Source organism: Columba livia, chromosome 26, assembly GCF_036013475.1.
Source record: "Columba livia isolate bColLiv1 breed racing homer chromosome 26, bColLiv1.pat.W.v2, whole genome shotgun sequence".
Lineage (NCBI taxonomy): Eukaryota > Metazoa > Chordata > Aves > Columbiformes > Columbidae > Columba > Columba livia.
Genome location: NC_088627.1, coordinates 1489098 through 1506152, shown reverse-complemented (window position 1 = coordinate 1506152; position 17055 = coordinate 1489098). Strand labels below are relative to the sequence as shown.

The 17055-nt window shown below is 61.1% G+C and overlaps 1 protein-coding gene across 2 annotated transcripts in view; it reads left to right on the top strand.

Moving 5' to 3' along the window:
- The window catches only part of FOXO6 (forkhead box O6), a 34545-nt gene extending 18441 nt beyond the window's left edge, over positions 1-16104 (top strand). For both annotated transcript variants that reach the window (XM_065041398.1, XM_065041397.1), the window contains exon 3: positions 11363-16104. In XM_065041398.1, the coding sequence (XP_064897470.1) occupies positions 11363-12775 (1413 nt within the window). In that variant the 3' untranslated portion in view covers positions 12776-16104. The remainder of the gene's footprint in view (positions 1-11362) is intronic.
- The last annotated feature ends 951 nt before the right edge of the window (positions 16105-17055 follow it).

The following is a 17055-nucleotide window of genomic DNA, read 5'->3' as shown; positions in this document are numbered from 1 at the left end:
AGCAGGAAGCGTCGGGGGCAGCAGGCAGTGGTGGAGGGGGCAGCAGGCAGCAAAGTGCTCAGGCAGAGATGGGGAGCAGCAGGTGGGGTGACAATGTCTCCAAGGGGGAAGCCACCTCATCATCACCCTGCCAGCACCCCTGGGCGGCGGTGAGGTGAGGGCTGAACCCACCAGGCTCCCCCAGGGCACGTGCCCACCTGGCGCAGGGCAGGGACCCCCTTGCAGGACGAGAAGGGAGACGAAGCCAGGGTGCATCACCGGGCCTCCCGCTTCCTTCCCCACCATCGCTTACCTGTGGGATGTCACCGTCGTTTCCCTGACAACGGCAATGGCATCCCGAACACCTCGGGCAGAGTTTCCCTGCCTCTCCTGCGATGTCATCCGCTGTTTCCCGGGTAACCCAGCATCCCGAGCCGGCTCTGGCAGGCAGGTAGGGGAGGACCTCAGCCCACCCACCACCTTCTGCTGTGCCCAGCTGTTCCCCACCCGAAAGCAGAGCACCGGTGGAAGGGCTGTGCCTGTGCGGTGGCCTGTGGTGGCTTTGGGTGGCTATGACCAAGCGGTGGGGACAGGCTGGCAGGCCCCAGGGTTGCTCTTTGCAGACCCAGGGAAGTGGCCCGGCAGCCTTGGAGGAGCTTTGGCTTTGGCTTTATCACCTTGGACGGGGGCTGACTTGCTGTCCCCTTGCCCATGCTGCCTGCACTGAGGCCATCCCACAGCCCCATTCTGCTGAGCTCCCAGGGCAGGGGGATGTCCTGGAGGGGGGATCCCCCTTTCAAAACCCCCCGGGTGCAAGCACATGGATGCAACTGTGTGTACAAGCGAGTGTGTCGGTGCAGGGTGACAGCAGGAGTCCGTAGGCTGCCATGTGCCTTGCTTGGTGGCGGTGCAGGAGTTGCAGGGCTGTACAGGGAGCCCAGTGACCCCAAAAGGGCTCCACGGGTGCAGGGTCCTGGCTGCCTGTGCCCCCCATATGTGGGGAGTGTTGGGGTCTGGGAGCCTCCTGCCATGGAAGGTTTTATCCTGCGATGAACAGCACAAGCCCCTGCGCTCACAGGGGCACAGGGGTGGCTGGTGAGCCCCCCCAGCTGATGTGAAAGGGGGGGCCTCCCTTCCTCCCGCCTCCCTGCACCGTGAGTCAGCGCAGGCTGGCAAGACCCCGGCACGAGGAGCAGCGGGGGTGGCGGGGGGGCTGTAATTAGCAGGTGCAAAGCAAGCTGCTGCCGGGCGGGTCAGCTGAGTCACTGTGCAGCCGGTGTGCGTGCCGGGCCGGGCGCCCGAGCACGTGGGCTTGGGCGACGTGGGGCGCGGGGGGTGCGTGGGTATCGTGGGGAGGTGTTGGTGGGGGTGCACATGTGTGAGGTGGGTGCGTGCTGTGCTGCTGACGTGTGGCAGGCGAGGTGTGTGACACCCCGCTGCGAGCTGGTGACATCCTCAGTCTCCCGCAGCTCTGGGCTGGTGGCTGCTCCTTCTCTGCCCTGGGAAGATGGAGCTTTTGCCATCTCCCCTCCAAGAAAACGTTTGCTTTTGGCTCCTGTCCAGCACCAAGTGGGGGCCAGGAGCCCATGGGGACCTCACCAACCATGGATGCTCCCTGGGGCTATGTGGGGCAGAGCAGGATGGAGCTCCCATCCCTCCTCCCCTCCAGGATCCTCTCCTGCTCTCAAGCCACCCCCAGCTGCAAGCCCCTTGTCCTGTGTGCTGTTCTGGTGACCCCTGAGAGCATTCCCCTTGGGGAGACACGCAGGCCCAACCCCCCCCGGTGCCGTCACCCCCCTGGCCATCTCCGTGGGTCCTGCGAGCTGGGGGTCAGGACATGATGTCTGGGGAGGGCTGGGCTGGTCCTGGGGCACCAGCTGGGGTTCTGGGACACGGAGGTGGCAGATGGCCGGGACAGAGCCAACTCCTGGAGCAGTGACTGTGGAGCAGCTCTGCCAGCGGCTCCCTCTGCCACAGCCCCCTCGGTGCCTCAGTTTCCTCTGCTGCAGGGGGGCAGCATCATCCCTCCTTCCCGCAGCCGATGGGGCTGGAGCTGTAGAAACGTCCCCAGGGTCCTGCAGTGACCTTGTTCTGATTGCGTGACTTTGGCTCGCGAGCGTGTGCTGGGGGATTCACGATGCGATGAGCACGTCATGTGGGATGCTCGGGGCAAGGGGTCTCCAGTTGCCCCCCCAGTGTCTCGCTGTCTCTCCCGACAGGGTCTGCGTGCGGCTGGGGACTACACGGTGCAGCCCCGGGCACAGACCGAGATATTTCGTCTGCATTACAGGCACGGCGGGCTCAGCCCTGCCGGGAGCTCCGTCCCGACGCGTCTCGCCCCGGGGTCCGTGTGTGCGTGAGTGTGAGCACACGGGCAGGCAGCTGAGCTCCTGCCTGCGTGGGACGAACAGGCAGCAGTTCTGTTGTCACCAGCGCCCGCCTGCTCCATGTGACCTGGGGGACAGGGATGTTTTGGAGGTGCTTGATGTCCCTCAGTTCCCCACAGCAGATGGTACCACACTTGGTGACATCTCAGCCACGCCAGCATCTCCAGGTTGTCTTTCCCTTAGCGGGGACATAGCGCACAGATCAGGACCTGGTGCCTTTGGGCTTGCCTGGGCCAGGAAAGACACCAGCATGAGGACGTTTCCCGCTGTGTTTCTGGCCATGCAGGGACATGGTGACAGCTGTGGCAGCAGCTCATACCCCTGCCTCCCTGTCTCTGTCCTCACAGGATGCACCAGCGATGGTGCATTCAGCCCTGCCAGCTGGGCGACCACAGGGATCTCAGCTCCCTGCAGTGGCCAGTCCTGCCTGTCCTGGGTGGGCTGTGGCAGTGACACGGGGCTTTGTGCCTTCTGTGTCCCATGCATACACAAAAAAACAAGTTGGAAGTGGAAAAAGCGGAGTTGTGTGGATTTGGGAGGGTTTCTGTGCTGCAGTGTGTGCCGGCGCGGTGCTCTGTCTGCTGTGGGGTCGGCTGGTGCTGGTGGGAGAACAAATCAGCCCCTCGCGTCCAAGGGCTGCCTTGAGCTGCGTGTGTCTGCCCAGGGTTTGCTGCCTATGCTGGGGAGTTTGCAGAGCCTGGGGAGCCCGTCCCAGCTCGAGCAGCCAGCACAGAGCTGTGGGGGTCCCGGAAGGGACACAGTGTTAGAAAGAGTTTGGCTTTGCTCCAGTGACCCATGACCAGAGCTGGAGGACTCGGAGCAGAGGGACCCGCTGCTCCTCCAAGCATTCCCGCGGTGCTGGTCCCCAGGGGTGACGTGGGGCCACGGGGCAGGCGGGGAAGACCTGGGGCAAAGCGAGCCCTCAGGGGACATGTGTGCCCCAGTGCCTGGCTTCCTGCCCAGCTCTCCATGCCTGTTTGGGTACAGTCCAGCTCTGCTGTGCGTCTCAGGCTGAAAAGCAGGGCAGCCGTGACCGAACAGACAGGGGAGAGGATGAGGCTGGATGTGAAACCCTCTGGAGTCTGGGGTTTCTGCTGCTGCTCAGCTCAGCGTGGTGCTGCACGAGGTCGGTGCATTCGGACAGCACAGCGGTACAAGGGTGACGTGTGACTGGGACCCGCAATCTCTCCCAGGTGGCCACGTGACCCACAGGCGGTGTTTGGTGGCACCTCACAGGATGGCTGTCTCCCACGGGTGCTGTGCAAAGTGGGACAGTGCAGGTTGAGTCCCACTGCTTCCCTCATCTTCTTCCTGCGATGAAGAGGAGGCGGGGGTGGTTCCTCCCCTGGGAAAAACCATCTCCTCTGCCCGGCGGGGTTTGGACCTCCCCACGGGGGCTCAGCATCCTGCTTGGGGCACCTTCTGCATCCCTCCTGGGTGCTGAGTCTCCCTGGGGTCCCTTGGTGCGGTTTGATCTGCTTTGCCTTTGGATCAGGAGCAGCTCTTATTTGCTCTGGGTGTGCTCAGTGCGGGTACAGGGTGCTGGGGCACACGTCCCCAACCAGGGACAGCAGGGGGGGCAGCCAGCAGGGAGTTAAAATGGTACCTGAGGAACAGGGAGCACGGCTGCTTTAATTATTTGGCTGCGGTGAGAACTTGGTGTGGAGGAAATTGAACCCAGGGGAAAAAATACTGTAATTTCATGCAAAAAATTACATGGCAGCTCCGAGTGATTTACTGCAGCTATTTTGGTGGCCAGCTCTGGGGTGTAATTAGAGTATTATGGGATAAGTGGCTGATGGTGCAGAGGGTCTTTCCAAGGCATCTCACCTGGTCTCGCAGGTTGGAGAGGGGCCCAGGAGGGCTGGGACTGGGGTGCTGGGTGGGGGCATGTTGTGTCCCCAAAGACAGGGGGGCTTGATGGTTCTCGGCTGGATGTCGGCACCTTGCAAAGCATCCCTGGCTGCACTGGCACCTCATAGCTTGGCAGCACCCTTGGGACCCTTGAGGGAGGCTCGAGGTCTAATCCAGCTCTGGGGTGGCTTGTGCAGGGGGACGGCACAACCTCGCTGTGGTGGTCTCTTGTGGAAGGGGCTGTGTGGGCTCAGTTCAGGGGGACCCCGTTGTGCAGAGCCAGCCCCATCACCTTGGTATCGGGACACGTGGCAGCACCCACCCATCTCTGCCTGTGCCGTGTCTCTGGGTGGCACTGGGTGCCGAGGCGAGCTGGGTGCTGCACCCACCACTGTGCGATTGCACCCGTGCAGCTCCTGCAGGGACAAAGGCTGGGCTCCCCCAAAACCTCCTTGGCTGGGCTCAGCCCCATGCTCTGCACCCCAAAAGTGCAGCCCGTGCCTTTAGCAAAGAAAGGGGACTGTGGGGACAGTGACACCATACCAGAGCAGGAGGGTCCCTGAGCTCCCCAGCCCTGCCTGCTCCCTGCCTGCTCTCTTCTCATTATCTGCAGCCACCCTGGTGTGATCTAATGAGCCCTTTAGGGAGTGCATGGGGGGGGCAGGCGATGCTTGGGGGATTCACAGAGATGATGGTTCTGCCAGGGACGCAGAGGGATTTACTGCATTACGCACCATCCCCAGGGCTCCTCCATTGCCCCTGCGGCCCCCATGGTCCCCCCGGCAGAGCCTGGGAGCACCGAGGATGGACGGTCCTGGCAGGGGAGGCAGCAGGGGAGGCAGCAGGGTCCCCTTGGGGCGATGGCTTGGGACAGACACCACAGGGTGAAGGGACACCTGAGGCTCTTCTGGCCTTTCCTGTCCCAACCCAGCATGGCTGGAGCAGGATGTGTCACTCTGAGCCCCAGCAAAGTCACAGCAGGTTTTGGGGCTGTGCTGGCCTCACCAGGAGAAACCCAAGGCTTCAGCCAAGGGAGAAGCAAGCCAGAGCAGGGACTGTCTTTACACAGGCTGAGGGAGCTGAATTTAACATCCAGGTGCCCCCCCAGCGCTTAAATCACCTGGTGCCAGGTGCTGTCTCCAGACACCCATCCCCTTCCCCCTCAGCTGGGGTGACCCATTCCCTGAGCCACCTCACTGGGACCCAGTGTCTGAGCTGGTGTGAGCCTCACCAGCCATAGGGGAAAGTGGGAAAGATGCTGATGTTGCGTCCGTCCCCCAGGACAGCGGGGAGAGGCCGACTGTCCCATGGGGAGTGGGTGCTGTGGGTGGTCCCTGGGCTCTCAGTGAGGTGCCTGGGGATGGGGACAAGGCAGGACCCACTGGGGTAGAGAGGATGCTCCTGGTTTTGAAGGGGACATGGAGTGATGGCAGCTGGCTAAAATAAAGCGGCTGCCATGGCAACTGCAACACTCCCATTGCAGAACGTGGCAGCAACCAGCTGTTTGGCAGCAGCGGTAACCAGGGCTGGGAGAGGGATGCTCGGCCACGCCTGCCACCCCTGCTTTGGTGGCACCTCTGCTTCAGTGACTCCAGCACTGCCCTGGGCAGCCTGTTCCAATGCCCCACAGCCCTTTGGGGAAGAAATTGTTCCCCAGATCCAACCTCAATCGCCCCTGGCGCAACTTGAGGCCGTTTCCTCTCGACCTGTTGCTCCACTCCTGCAGAGCATGGGGCTGGCCTGGAGCCCTCCTTTGCCCCATGGCACGGTGGATCCATGGGGCAGGACAAGCCTGGACCCCCTGCCCGGTCCCTGCTGGGCTCTGCCCCATGGGATGGGCAGAGAGGTGCTGTGCAGGATGGGGGCAGCTGCAGCATGGGGTCCCCCATTAGCCCCAGCTGCCCATCTCCCCCCGCCCCAGCGCACGCCTTGATTAGCGGCTCCTAATGAGATGCCGGCTGGGCTTCACGCTGGCCGTGCGCCCGAGGAGGCGGGCGATGCTCTGGCCCGGCCACGCTGAGCAGCCTCCAGCTCCTTGCGTGTCAGCCACCTGCGATGGGGGCCTGGGCCGGACACGGCCCGTCACGCCGCTAATGGGCATTTGGTTCAATTAGCAGCACGTCAGAGCGGCTCTGCTCAGCAACGCGCTGACCCGAATACTCTCGCCTCCGCTCGGCAGCCGCCGGCGAGACCCCCGCGGCGGGGAGGCGGGTGCCCTCCCTCTGCCCCCACCGTGCCCTTCCCGGGGGCTGGGGCAGCCCCTGCGGCACCCCCTGCATCCATGTCCTGGGAAGGATGTGCTGGGGAGGGGGGACAGCCCCAGCTCCCCAAGGGGGAGATGTTGACAGGCTGAGAGATGGGGTGTTCAGCTGGAGAAGAGAAGCTCCAGGGAGTCTTTATTGCAGCTTTTCCAGACTTAAAAGGGGCCGATAAGAAAGAAGGGGACAGACTTTTGAGAAGGGCCTGTTGTGATAGGACAAGGGGTGATGGAAATCACGGGGGATGCTCACAGCCCCCCTGAGCCCGGTGTGCGGCTGATGCCAGGCTGTGTCCTGTCCTTGGGGAGTCCAGTGCAAAGCCAGAGGAACCTTCTCATGGATTTAGAGCCATCCAGCTGCCCCTCCTCAGTTTCTGGCGCTGGTGCTGGGCTCATCCACCCATGGAGGGCTGTGATGGGTGCAGCTGATATGGTGGTGGCGGTCTCATCCCACTCCCTGCCCCTGGCACGGCGTGGGGGTGCGGGTCCGTCCTGGTCGCGGGAGGTGCCGCGAGCACCTGGGGCACTTGGCATCCCTGTGCCGCGGCGTGCCAGCTGCCATCTGCTCGCAGGCAGGCGTGGGCCGTGCTCAGGATGTGGCACTCGGTGCCAGGGCTGGTGGGCAGGATGGTGACGCCAGTGGTGGGGAGTAGGGCTGGCCATCCCCCGGGGACGGTGCCAGGAGGCCGCGGTGATGGCTGACCTGCACTTAAGCTCTGGTGCATATGGGCAGCACCATTTCTTGGGTGAATATGATGTCTTCAGGGGTGTCACCAGTGACTGTTCTTTGCCACTGCCACACCGGGATGGCATCCCCCATGATGGGGAACCACTGGGGCTACCAGCAGCCTCTGCCTCCTGGAATCTTTCCTCCAGCACTGGCAATTTTTATGTGCGAAAAGTGAATAAGCATCAATTAACCCCCAGAGCCATCCTCATGCTGCCAGAGAGCAGCCGGGAGAGCGCTCGTTAGTAGCCCTTTGCTGCTTCCTCCTGTTAACCACCCTGCAAACCTCTGCCAGGTAACGGGCTCATTAGCTGAATGGACCAGCCCCCGGACAGACGGACAGACCCCGACATGGGGCTGGGACTCTCTGGCAGTGTGTGGGGTCTCTGCGAGCGTGACCGGGCTGTGCTGCTGTGGGGAGGGGTAGGGTGTGCGACAAGGAGGATGGGGTTTTGGGGTTTGTTCAGAAAAAAATACAAGTGGCACGGGGACAGCAGGCAGGGGTGTCAACCAAGGGACAGGGATGGGGACAACAGATCCCGCTCTCACTTGGGTTTTTTTCCCCCTGCCGTGCCCTCCTTGGGGCAGGCAGATGTCCAGCAAGGTGCACCCCGAAACCCGCGGGTACCCCAAGGCTGGAGGAGTGGCCGCTGGAGCGCTGCGGGCGGTGGGATCAGCAGGGTGCTCAGGTGTCACCTCTGTGCCTGGTGTCCATGGCCATCTCAGGGGCCCCCGTGCACCGCACCGTTGTGCCAGGCACAGCCTCACCAGACAGTGCCCGTCTGGTCAGAGGGTCGCGGGAAACGCTCCCAGCGCAGCATCATCATCACCATCATCACTGCCAGATGCAAATTTATAGTCAAGTCACTCATCCAAACAATGGGTCCGGCTAATCCTTTTACAATGGGACTAATTGCTAATCAGACCGATTTCACACTGGCTGTTCCCCTGACAATGAGGCTCCGTGGAGAAGGGCTCCTGGGGGGGGTGAGGAGGCTCGGTGGGTGCCCACGGCTCCCACTGGCCCCCCCATCCCTGTGCCAGGCGCTGCAGCAGGGGCAGCCCCCGGCAGATGGGCACCGGGAAGGCACCAGGGGCTGCCAGGTTGGCAAAGCCTCCAGCAGCCGGTAGCCAGGGGCTGGCACGGGCTCCAGCCTCTCATCCTCCCCTTGGTGTTGACCAGAATTGAACTGGGCTTGGATCCAGCTGCAACAACTGGCAGCCCTGGTCACCCAGTGCCACCCCTGTAATGAGCAGGGACATCTTCACCAGCTCAGGTTGCTCAGAGCCCCGTCCAGCCTGGCCTCTTTCTTATCGGTCTCTTTTAAGTCCAGAAAAGCTGCAATAAGGTCTCCTGGAGCTTCTCTTCTCCAGGCTGAACACCCCAACTCTCAGCCTGTGGTTGCTGTGAGAATTGGTGCAGGGCTTCGGGTCGCAGGGTGCAGAGCAGTGCTGGAGGCATCGTGGGGACCCTGGACTGACACCAGCCTTCGCTCCCTCTGCACCCTGCCAAAATCCACCAGCCCCTGGGCCACACACCCCTGCCAGGCAGCCGCTGTTGGGGACGTTCTGCCAGCCCTGGTGTCCCCTGCATGTCACTGGCTGGGAGCTGAGCCCCATGTTTTGGGGTATGCAATCCTGCGCTGCTCCCTGCCACCCCGAGTGCTGGGGTGCTCCGGGGGCTCGTGGGGCTACCGGGCAGTGATGGGTGAGTGGGTCCCTGCCTGTCTGGTGTTAATAAGCTCCTGGTCCGCCCCTGTGCAGCCCCCTGCCCTGCGCCTGCACCCCCAGCCACCGGCCAGCGGAGCACGTCGGGGTGCTAATGAGGAGAGAGCCGGGCTCGCCGCGCCTTGTGTTTAATTGCTGCTGTCTTTTGGCTCTTAATGAAGCTCCACTGCGGAAGAAGCAGCAGCCTCCCCTTCCCTCCTCTCCCTCGGGCAGCCTGACCCCTCCGGGCTCCCCCCGCCAGCCCGGCCCTGGGTCCAAGGGTGACGCTGGGTGCCCTGCGCTGGGGCTGCGAAGCGGGAGGGAGTGGCGGCGGAGGAGGTGAGCGCCATACTGAATGTCACCCTCCTCCAGCCCTGCTGTTCCCAAACCCCCGAACACCGGCCCCTCTCTCCATTTTCGATCCCAGCCGTGGAGAGCTGCAGCATCTCCTGCCTGCCAGGCTGAGCAGACCCGGGGAGCGCTGGCAGTGGGGACAGGGCTGTAAAGGGGGTCCCCAATCGTGCGAAGGGCCCAGCAGCAGCTGAGCATCCCCCCAATGAGCCCTGCTGGGGCATCCCCGGGTGACGCCTTGGCATGTGGGCTGGACTAGATGATCTCCAGGGGTCCCTTCCAACTCCAACCATCTTGTGATTCTATGCATCCAGTTCTGGGCTCCCCAGTTTAAGGAGGACAAGGAATCACTGGAGAGAGTCCAGGGAGGGACACAGAGATGCTGAGGGGTCTGGAGCATCTTTCTGATGAGGAGACACAGAGAGCTGGGGCTGTTCAGCTGGAGAAGAGAAGCTGAGAGGGATCTGATCAATGGATCAGTATCTCAGGGTGGGTGTCAGAGGATGGACCAGACTCTGTTCAGTGGTGCCCAACGCCAGGATGAGGGTCAACAGGCACAGACCAAAACACAGGAGGGTCCATGTGAACATGAGCAGAAACTTGTTTGCTGGGAGGTGCCAGAGCCTGGCCCAGGCTGCCCAGAGCGGGTGTGGAGCCTCCTGCTCTGAGACATTCAAACCCGCTGGACCGACCCTGTGTGATCTGCTCTGGTGACCCTGTGTGAGCAGGGGTTGGACTGGATGGTCTCCAGAGGTCCCTTCAACCCCAGCCAGGCTGTGATTCTGTGACTGATTTGGTGATTCTGTGTGTGGGTGCCACAGGGTTGGTGCCACAGGGCTGAGCTGGCTGGTGGCTCTGGCTCTGCAAGGGCGGTAATGGCCATGGGCTCTGCTTCAGTCCCCTGCCGCTTGCACCACGACTCAGTCACAGGGAAGGTAACTTGGGTCATCCCATGGCTCAGGAGAGAGGAGTTTGGGGGTTGATGGCGACGAGCATCGGCACGGGCAGCACATGTCCCAGCCTGTTCCCTGAGCCTGTCCTCTCACCAGCTGTCCAGGAAGGGGTTAACGGCTAGCCCATACCTGCAGTTGCATTTTAAAGATGTGAAATTAAAGCCCGTAATTTATTCTCCCCACACACGAAGGAGCAATTAGTTCTAAACACGGCTTAATCAGTCAGCGCGAGATTGATTTCTGTAGACTTGGATTTGGTGGCTGCTGGCGAGGAGCCAGCCTGGGAGCAATCTCCAAATAAATGAAGTGCAGAGAAGTAAGCCATTACATAATATGATAGATGAGGCTGGAGCTCACTCGCCTCTTCATTAGTATTCCACTGTATGCCGGCAACGGCACCAAACTTTCTCCCCGGCACCGTGGTTTCTTCCCCCTCCTCGTCACTTGGCCTCTCCTGCAGCTCAGCAGGAGCAGGAGGAGCCGCTGCCCTCCTGGCAGCCCTTGCCGAGACCCGAGCCTGTGGGCAGTGCTGGAGCAAGGGTCTCTGCACCGTGGACTGGTACCTCTCGGGATGCTCTTCCCTGGGCTCTGTGTCTTGCCTTTCCCCTCTGGACTGTGGGGAAACTGAGGCACGGAGAGCTGGAGTGGCATCCCATGAGCTGCAGAGGATCAGCAGCAAAAGGCCTTAAAAGGGGCCAATAAGAAAGATGGGGACAGACTTTTGAGCAGGGCTGGTTGCGATAGGACAAGGGTGGTGGTTTTAAACTAAAGGAGGGGAGATTCAGACTGGACATTAGGAAGAAATTGTTCCCCAGATCCAACCTCAGACTCCCCTGGCGCAACTTGAGTCCGTTTCCTCTGCTCCTGGCGTTGGTTCCTTAGGAGCAGAGACCCCCCTGCCCCATCTCCAAGCTCCTTTCAGGCAGTTCAGAGATCAGAAGGTCTCCCCTCAGCTCCTGTTCCCCCGGCTGAACCCCCAGGTCCCTCAGCCGCTCCTCATAAGACTTGCACTCCAGAGGGGAGCACAAGTCCCAGTAGATGGAGCCCAGGTCCCCCATGATGTCCTGTGCCCCCTCCAGTCCATTGTCCCCTCGGCCCAGGGTGCTGGAGCCACTGCTGACCATCCCCTCTGCCCTTGTCTCTGCAGAACTCCATCCGGCACAACCTGTCCCTGCACACCCGCTTCATCCGCGTGCAGAACGAGGGCACCGGCAAGAGCTCCTGGTGGATGCTGAACCCCGAGGGTGGCAAGACAGGGAAGACGCCGCGCCGGCGGGCAGTGTCAATGGACAACAACAGCAAGTTCCTGCGCATCAAGGGGAAGGCCAGCAAGAAGAAGCAGCTGCAGGTGACACAGGAGCGCGGGGAGGACAGCCCCTCTGCCCAGCAAGCCAAGTGGTCGGAGAGCCCCGCGTCCCACGCCAGCGACGAGTACGACGCCTGGGCGGACTTCAGGACGCGGGCCAACTCCACGGCCAGCACGCTGAGCGGGCGCCTCTCGCCCATCATGTCCAACCATGAGCCGGATGAGCTGGAGGAGGACGACGGTACCCCCTCCTCCCCACTGATGTACCCCAGCCCCTCCAGCACCATGTCTCCTTCCCTCAACGCCCGCTGCTCTGTGGAGCTGCCCCGGCTGACCGACCTGACCGGCACCATCAGCCTGAACGAGAGCCTGGGGGAGAGCATGCTGGAGGACCTGCAGGACGGCTACAGCATGAGCCCCTCGCAGCAGCTCCCCCCAGCCGCCCTGCGGCAGCGCAGCTCCAATTTCACCTTCAACTCCAAGTGCTCCACCATGGGGGCTGCCACCAACACCTACTGTGGGACCATCTACAGCCAGCCGGCCATGAGCCTCATGCGCCGCCTGCCCATGCAGACCATCCAGGAGAACAAGCAAGCCACCTTCTCACCCGTCAGCTCCTACAGGAACGCCTCGCTGCAGGACCTGCTCTCCTCCATCTCCTACGCGCACAAGGAGAGCATGGTCCCCGGGGACCTGCCCCTGCCCCAGGCCAGCCCCATGGTGCCGGCCCGTGGCCACAGACACAACCCGCTGCTGTGCGGAAGCGGGGAGCAGGGCTTGTCCTCCTACCCGTCCCACCATGGCTCTCTCATGAAGAGCAACGCTCTGTACCACCCGTCACCAGCCGGTCACCACCCTGCAGTCAACACCAGTGCCTTAGCTAATCCTGTCAGCCTTATGAGCTTGCCCAGTGACACGTGCAGCATGACGGCCATGCCGCACCATGGGCACCTGCATTCCTACGCTAATAACCAAGGGGCACACATGAGCTTGCTGGATTCGCTGCAGGGCCCCTACCCGGGGGCTGTCCACCCCCCCGTGTTGGGCCAAGACAGGTTCCCAGCAGACCTGGACCTGGACATGTTCAACGGGAGCCTGGAGTGCGACGTGGAGTCGATCATCCTGAATGACTTTATGGACAGCGACGAGATGGACTTCAACTTCGACTCAGCTCTCCCGCCGCAGAATGGGCTTAATGTGCCCGTGCTGCCCGGGGGTCCGCAACCCACGAACCAGAGCTGGGTGCCCGGGTGACCCCCGCCCCAGGTGGGGCTCGCCACCAAGAAGCCACGAGGGGAACATTGAGACTAACTTTTTTTTTTTCTCCTTTCTCTTCTGCCTTTGTTTGTTAAGATGGGCTAGAGCCATCGGTCTGAGCTTGAGGCCGAACATAAAACACAAACCGTAGGGTCAAATATTGAGATGGAGTAGGGGCCCCAGCCCCACGTGTGCCCGATCTGCTGGGTCCTCCCACAAGCATCGTCTGGAGGACGCAGGGCAGGCAGGCGGGAGAGGCAGCTGGAGCCAGGCAGGTCCAGGGAGGGGAACAGAAAGGAAAAGCCTTTCCAGACAGTCCCAGTGCCCCATTGTGATGGTGCCAGTTTGATTTGTCCTTGGGCTGGGTGATGGAGTGGTGACGGCAGTGGCATGGAACCCCCTGCATGGGCATCCCTTTCTGGAAAGGGACCCTTTTCTCTGAGCCGCCTCAGGAAATGAGTCCTCTGAGTAGAAGTGTCAAAAGCAGGGAACCCCCCAGGGCGAGGTGGGGCTTGTCACCCTTAAATCCTGGTGGAGATCTGAGCTCTGCCAAGCGCACACCGCGGGTCTCCTCGCACACCGCGGGTCTCCTCGCGTGGCTCCAGGCAGGTTTTGTTACCCAGCAGCAATGGTTGGTGATGGAGGGAAGGCTGTGCAACCCGCTGCCCTGGGGACAGCATAATGACAGCCCAGTGCCCACCAGTGCCATGGTCACACCTGCTCGTGGGAGAACGGTGGTACCCTGCCCAGAGCAAGTGTGGGCACAACATCTAATGGGGTGCACAGCCCAGCACGGGATGGTCCTGCTGGGAGCGACAAGCTGCTGGCTGGGGTCCCCCATGCTGAGGCTCAGGGGGAGCTCACAGGGTTGGGGAGGGAGGTGTATTTATTTGATTTAATGCACTCTTTTGCCATTGAGTTTTTGCATTGCAAGGAAGAAAGGGTCGAGCTTAGGGAGAGGAAGAGAGATGCTGTGGGCAATGCCGGGGGCTACGCCCCATTGCATGTCCCGTCTTGGCTTGGCCATGGCTTTGGGTGATGGATGATGGGGCGGAATTCGGGGGCTGTGAAGTGAGTTATCCTCGAGAAGGGGCTGTGTGTGTGTGAGGAGGGGAGGGAGATGGTGGCCAGGCCTCTGGAGGCAACATGGGGTCCCCCCTGCCCCAAGCCTGGGTGACCCCCGCTGCATCCCCAGTGTGTGGGGTTCCTGGGGCGGTCACTGCTGGCTTCAGGAGTGACTCCAGCCAGCACGACTTTCTCCAAGGGCTTACTGTCTGTCCCCAGGATGCCAGAGGAGCTGATCTGGGGGGGAACATCAGCAGGAGGGGTCAGCCCTGATGTACCCATCTGCCAGGGGCCCGTGCTCCATGGGGATGGGGACCACGAGTCAGATGTGGTCCTGGTGTGTGTCAGGAGCCCAAATCAGCCCCACAGCTCTGCACGGCAGGGGTGGACCAGGGACCCAGAGCCACCCTGCACAGTGGGGCGAGGGCTGCCCATCACAGGGGTAACAGGGTTTTGGGGTGGGGCAGCCAGGCTGGATGGGGATGGAGGGGCTGGGGGAGCTGCTGCTCTGGCCCCCCCGGCTCTGCACACCCATCTTCCCCCTGGGCAGCACAGACTTTCTCTAGCCCCTGGGTTGCAGCGAGGGTTAGTCCACTGAACCAGCACATTTTCCTGGCCCAGCTCTTCCCATCTCGCTCCAGCATCACCTCCTCTACCACGGTGCAGGTGCTGGGTCCCACCAGTCCGTAAGGGAAGCTCGGCTGCTGGGAGCCAGGGCAGTGGGGGACCCCTGGGTGGGCACCCCCTGCTCCTCCCCTGGCCCCCGTGTCTGTGGCAGAGTGTGACAGAGGAGCCCCATGTGCCACCGTTCACCTCCGCCCTGGGCACACGGTGGGCATAGTCTCTAAAGACATTATTACAGGTTAATTAATTATGTTTACATTATTTGATCATGTACAGAATTTAATATATTCTATTATATATAATCTTTCTTGAATGCTTTTTTAAAAAGGATTATTCTTTGGTCAGGATCATTACCGCATTCGTTTTATACACCACCTCTCGTTTCAGGCATATTTAAATAGTTGGAAACCAGTTGCAAGTGGCTATTTAATCCCCGGCACCCCAGCTCTGCAGGCAGGGTGTGCAGGGCTGCTGGTGAGGAGAGGCAGTGAGGGCGGCGGGGGCTGCCCCAGGACAAAGCAGGGGCTCTTCCCCCGAGGAAGGTGAGGAAGGGAAGGGGTCCTGGCTCTTCCAGACACATCCAGCAGCACCAGCACGGGCCGGCTGGGCTATCCCTGCCATCGGGCATTGCAGGTGGGATGCTCGGGCACAGAGACCCCCCAAAAACCCCTCCAGTGTCGCAGATATGGGCTGACCATCGTGGTGGAGGGGCAGCCGCACCAGCTGTAAGAGAAAAGCCCCCCCTGCTTACACCTGCCCCGCTCCCCTCCACCTGCCTCCCCCTGCCCCACCGCGTGGTGCCCCCGGGGCACGTCCCATTGCCAAGCTGTCTTTGTGGTTCGTGACCGTGGGGTTGTCGTGTGTGCGGTGGAGTCGTGTTGGTAAAGCGTCGTGTGTACAGTCGTCGTGCGGTGCGAGGGACAGCGGGCGGCGGGCAGCAGTGCAGAGCCCCCTCCAAAAGTGGCTGGGACCCCGGGGGAGGTGAGACGGGCTGGTCCCACACGGTGCAGGGGAGCGGAGCTGAGGGATGCCCGGGTGGGTTGGTGGTGGTGGCATGGGGGTGTCGGGGCCATGGCCCAGGCCTGTGGGGCAGGCGGGTTCTGGGGTTGCCCCCTGGAAATGCTGTGAGCGCGGGGAAGGGGAACCCTGGGCTTTATCTCAGTGGTGGCCAAGACGCCAGGTTCTCCCTCTGGAAACAGCTCCCTGAGCACAGGCCACCTCATGTCCCACCAAACTCAGCTTCAGTGCCCTCCCTCCAGCACCCCCGCTCCCTCCCGGCCCCCCCTGCCCCATAGGACAGCCCATGGGAACAAGGAGCATCCTCTGCTCCCAGCCCTGCTCCTGCCCATCCCCAGCCCTGCCCGGAGCGAGGAGCCGGCGTTGAGGGGACGCCGAAGGGGCTCCACCAGTTTGCTTCATACGGCAGTTTTCGGTCCGTCCTTTCCCTCGTATTTATAACTGTACAGGCTGGGGGGGGGGTCTCTGACAGGCGTCATTCTCTCACCACGCATCTATCGTAGGCAATGGTAACTTTCTTGATCGTGCTATTAGAGTTTGTGTATGTGGCAATGTAAAGAACTGTGTATAGTGCATTGTACAGCATATTTTCATGAATAAAATTGTTTTAAATATTACAAGGTGTGGGTTTTGCCTTCAACGCTTACGTGTGCCTGGGTTGGGACAGGAGGGACAGTGCTGGGCCACTGAAGCTGGGGAAGGTCACCAAGGAGAAGATGTGATGTTTGGTGAAAACGAGCTCACAGCCAGCACAGGGGTGGCTGGGCTGTCCCACCTGGACACCGACCTCTGCGCATTGTCCCAGGAAGTCTATAAATATACCTATTTATTCACTTTTACCAATATTTTCTGAGACTGACAATCTGCTCCAATGTCCCCACTGCCCAGCACAGTGGGGGTGACATTGTCCAGCTCGGGCAGGTGCTCGAGCCCTGCACCCACTGCCCCAAGCCCCTTGGCTCCCAGTGACGCTCCCTGGGCGCAACTCCTGGCCACTGGCTTGGAATGCCCCTTTTTCAGCAGCTGCCACATCTGTTTAGACTGAAACTTCACTTTCTTGTGGGTGAGTTTGTTTCCTGCCCTGGAAAAAAATACCAAAGTGATTGGAGGCTGCGGCTCCTATTTTGGGGGATGATTTAGGGTCTTGCGGCAGAGTAGTTTGGGAAAACACCTCTGTGGTTCAGGGCTCAGGTTCAGAGAGGGGTCTCTGCTCTAAGATCCCTCAGTCAGCCCCCAAAAGGGGATCCCATCACTTCTGCAGTCCAAAAACACCCCACGTGGTGGTTTGGGCTTCCTTGTTTTTGTAAGAAAACCTCACACGGTGCCCAGGTGACCCATCACTGCTCTCCATGTCCTCAGCAAACCCCATCACCTCACCAGGAAAACTGGTAATCCTGGATCTAAACTAAAAAAAGCCAACACACAACAGGAAGAAAGACGTCAAGTTACTTTGACAGGATCTGTTTTCCATAAATCTCTGTTGATTGGCATTAATTATATCACCCTTTCTGATTCTTTATTCATTGCATTCCATATCAGCCGTTCCATTATTTTGCCTGGGATCAATGTCA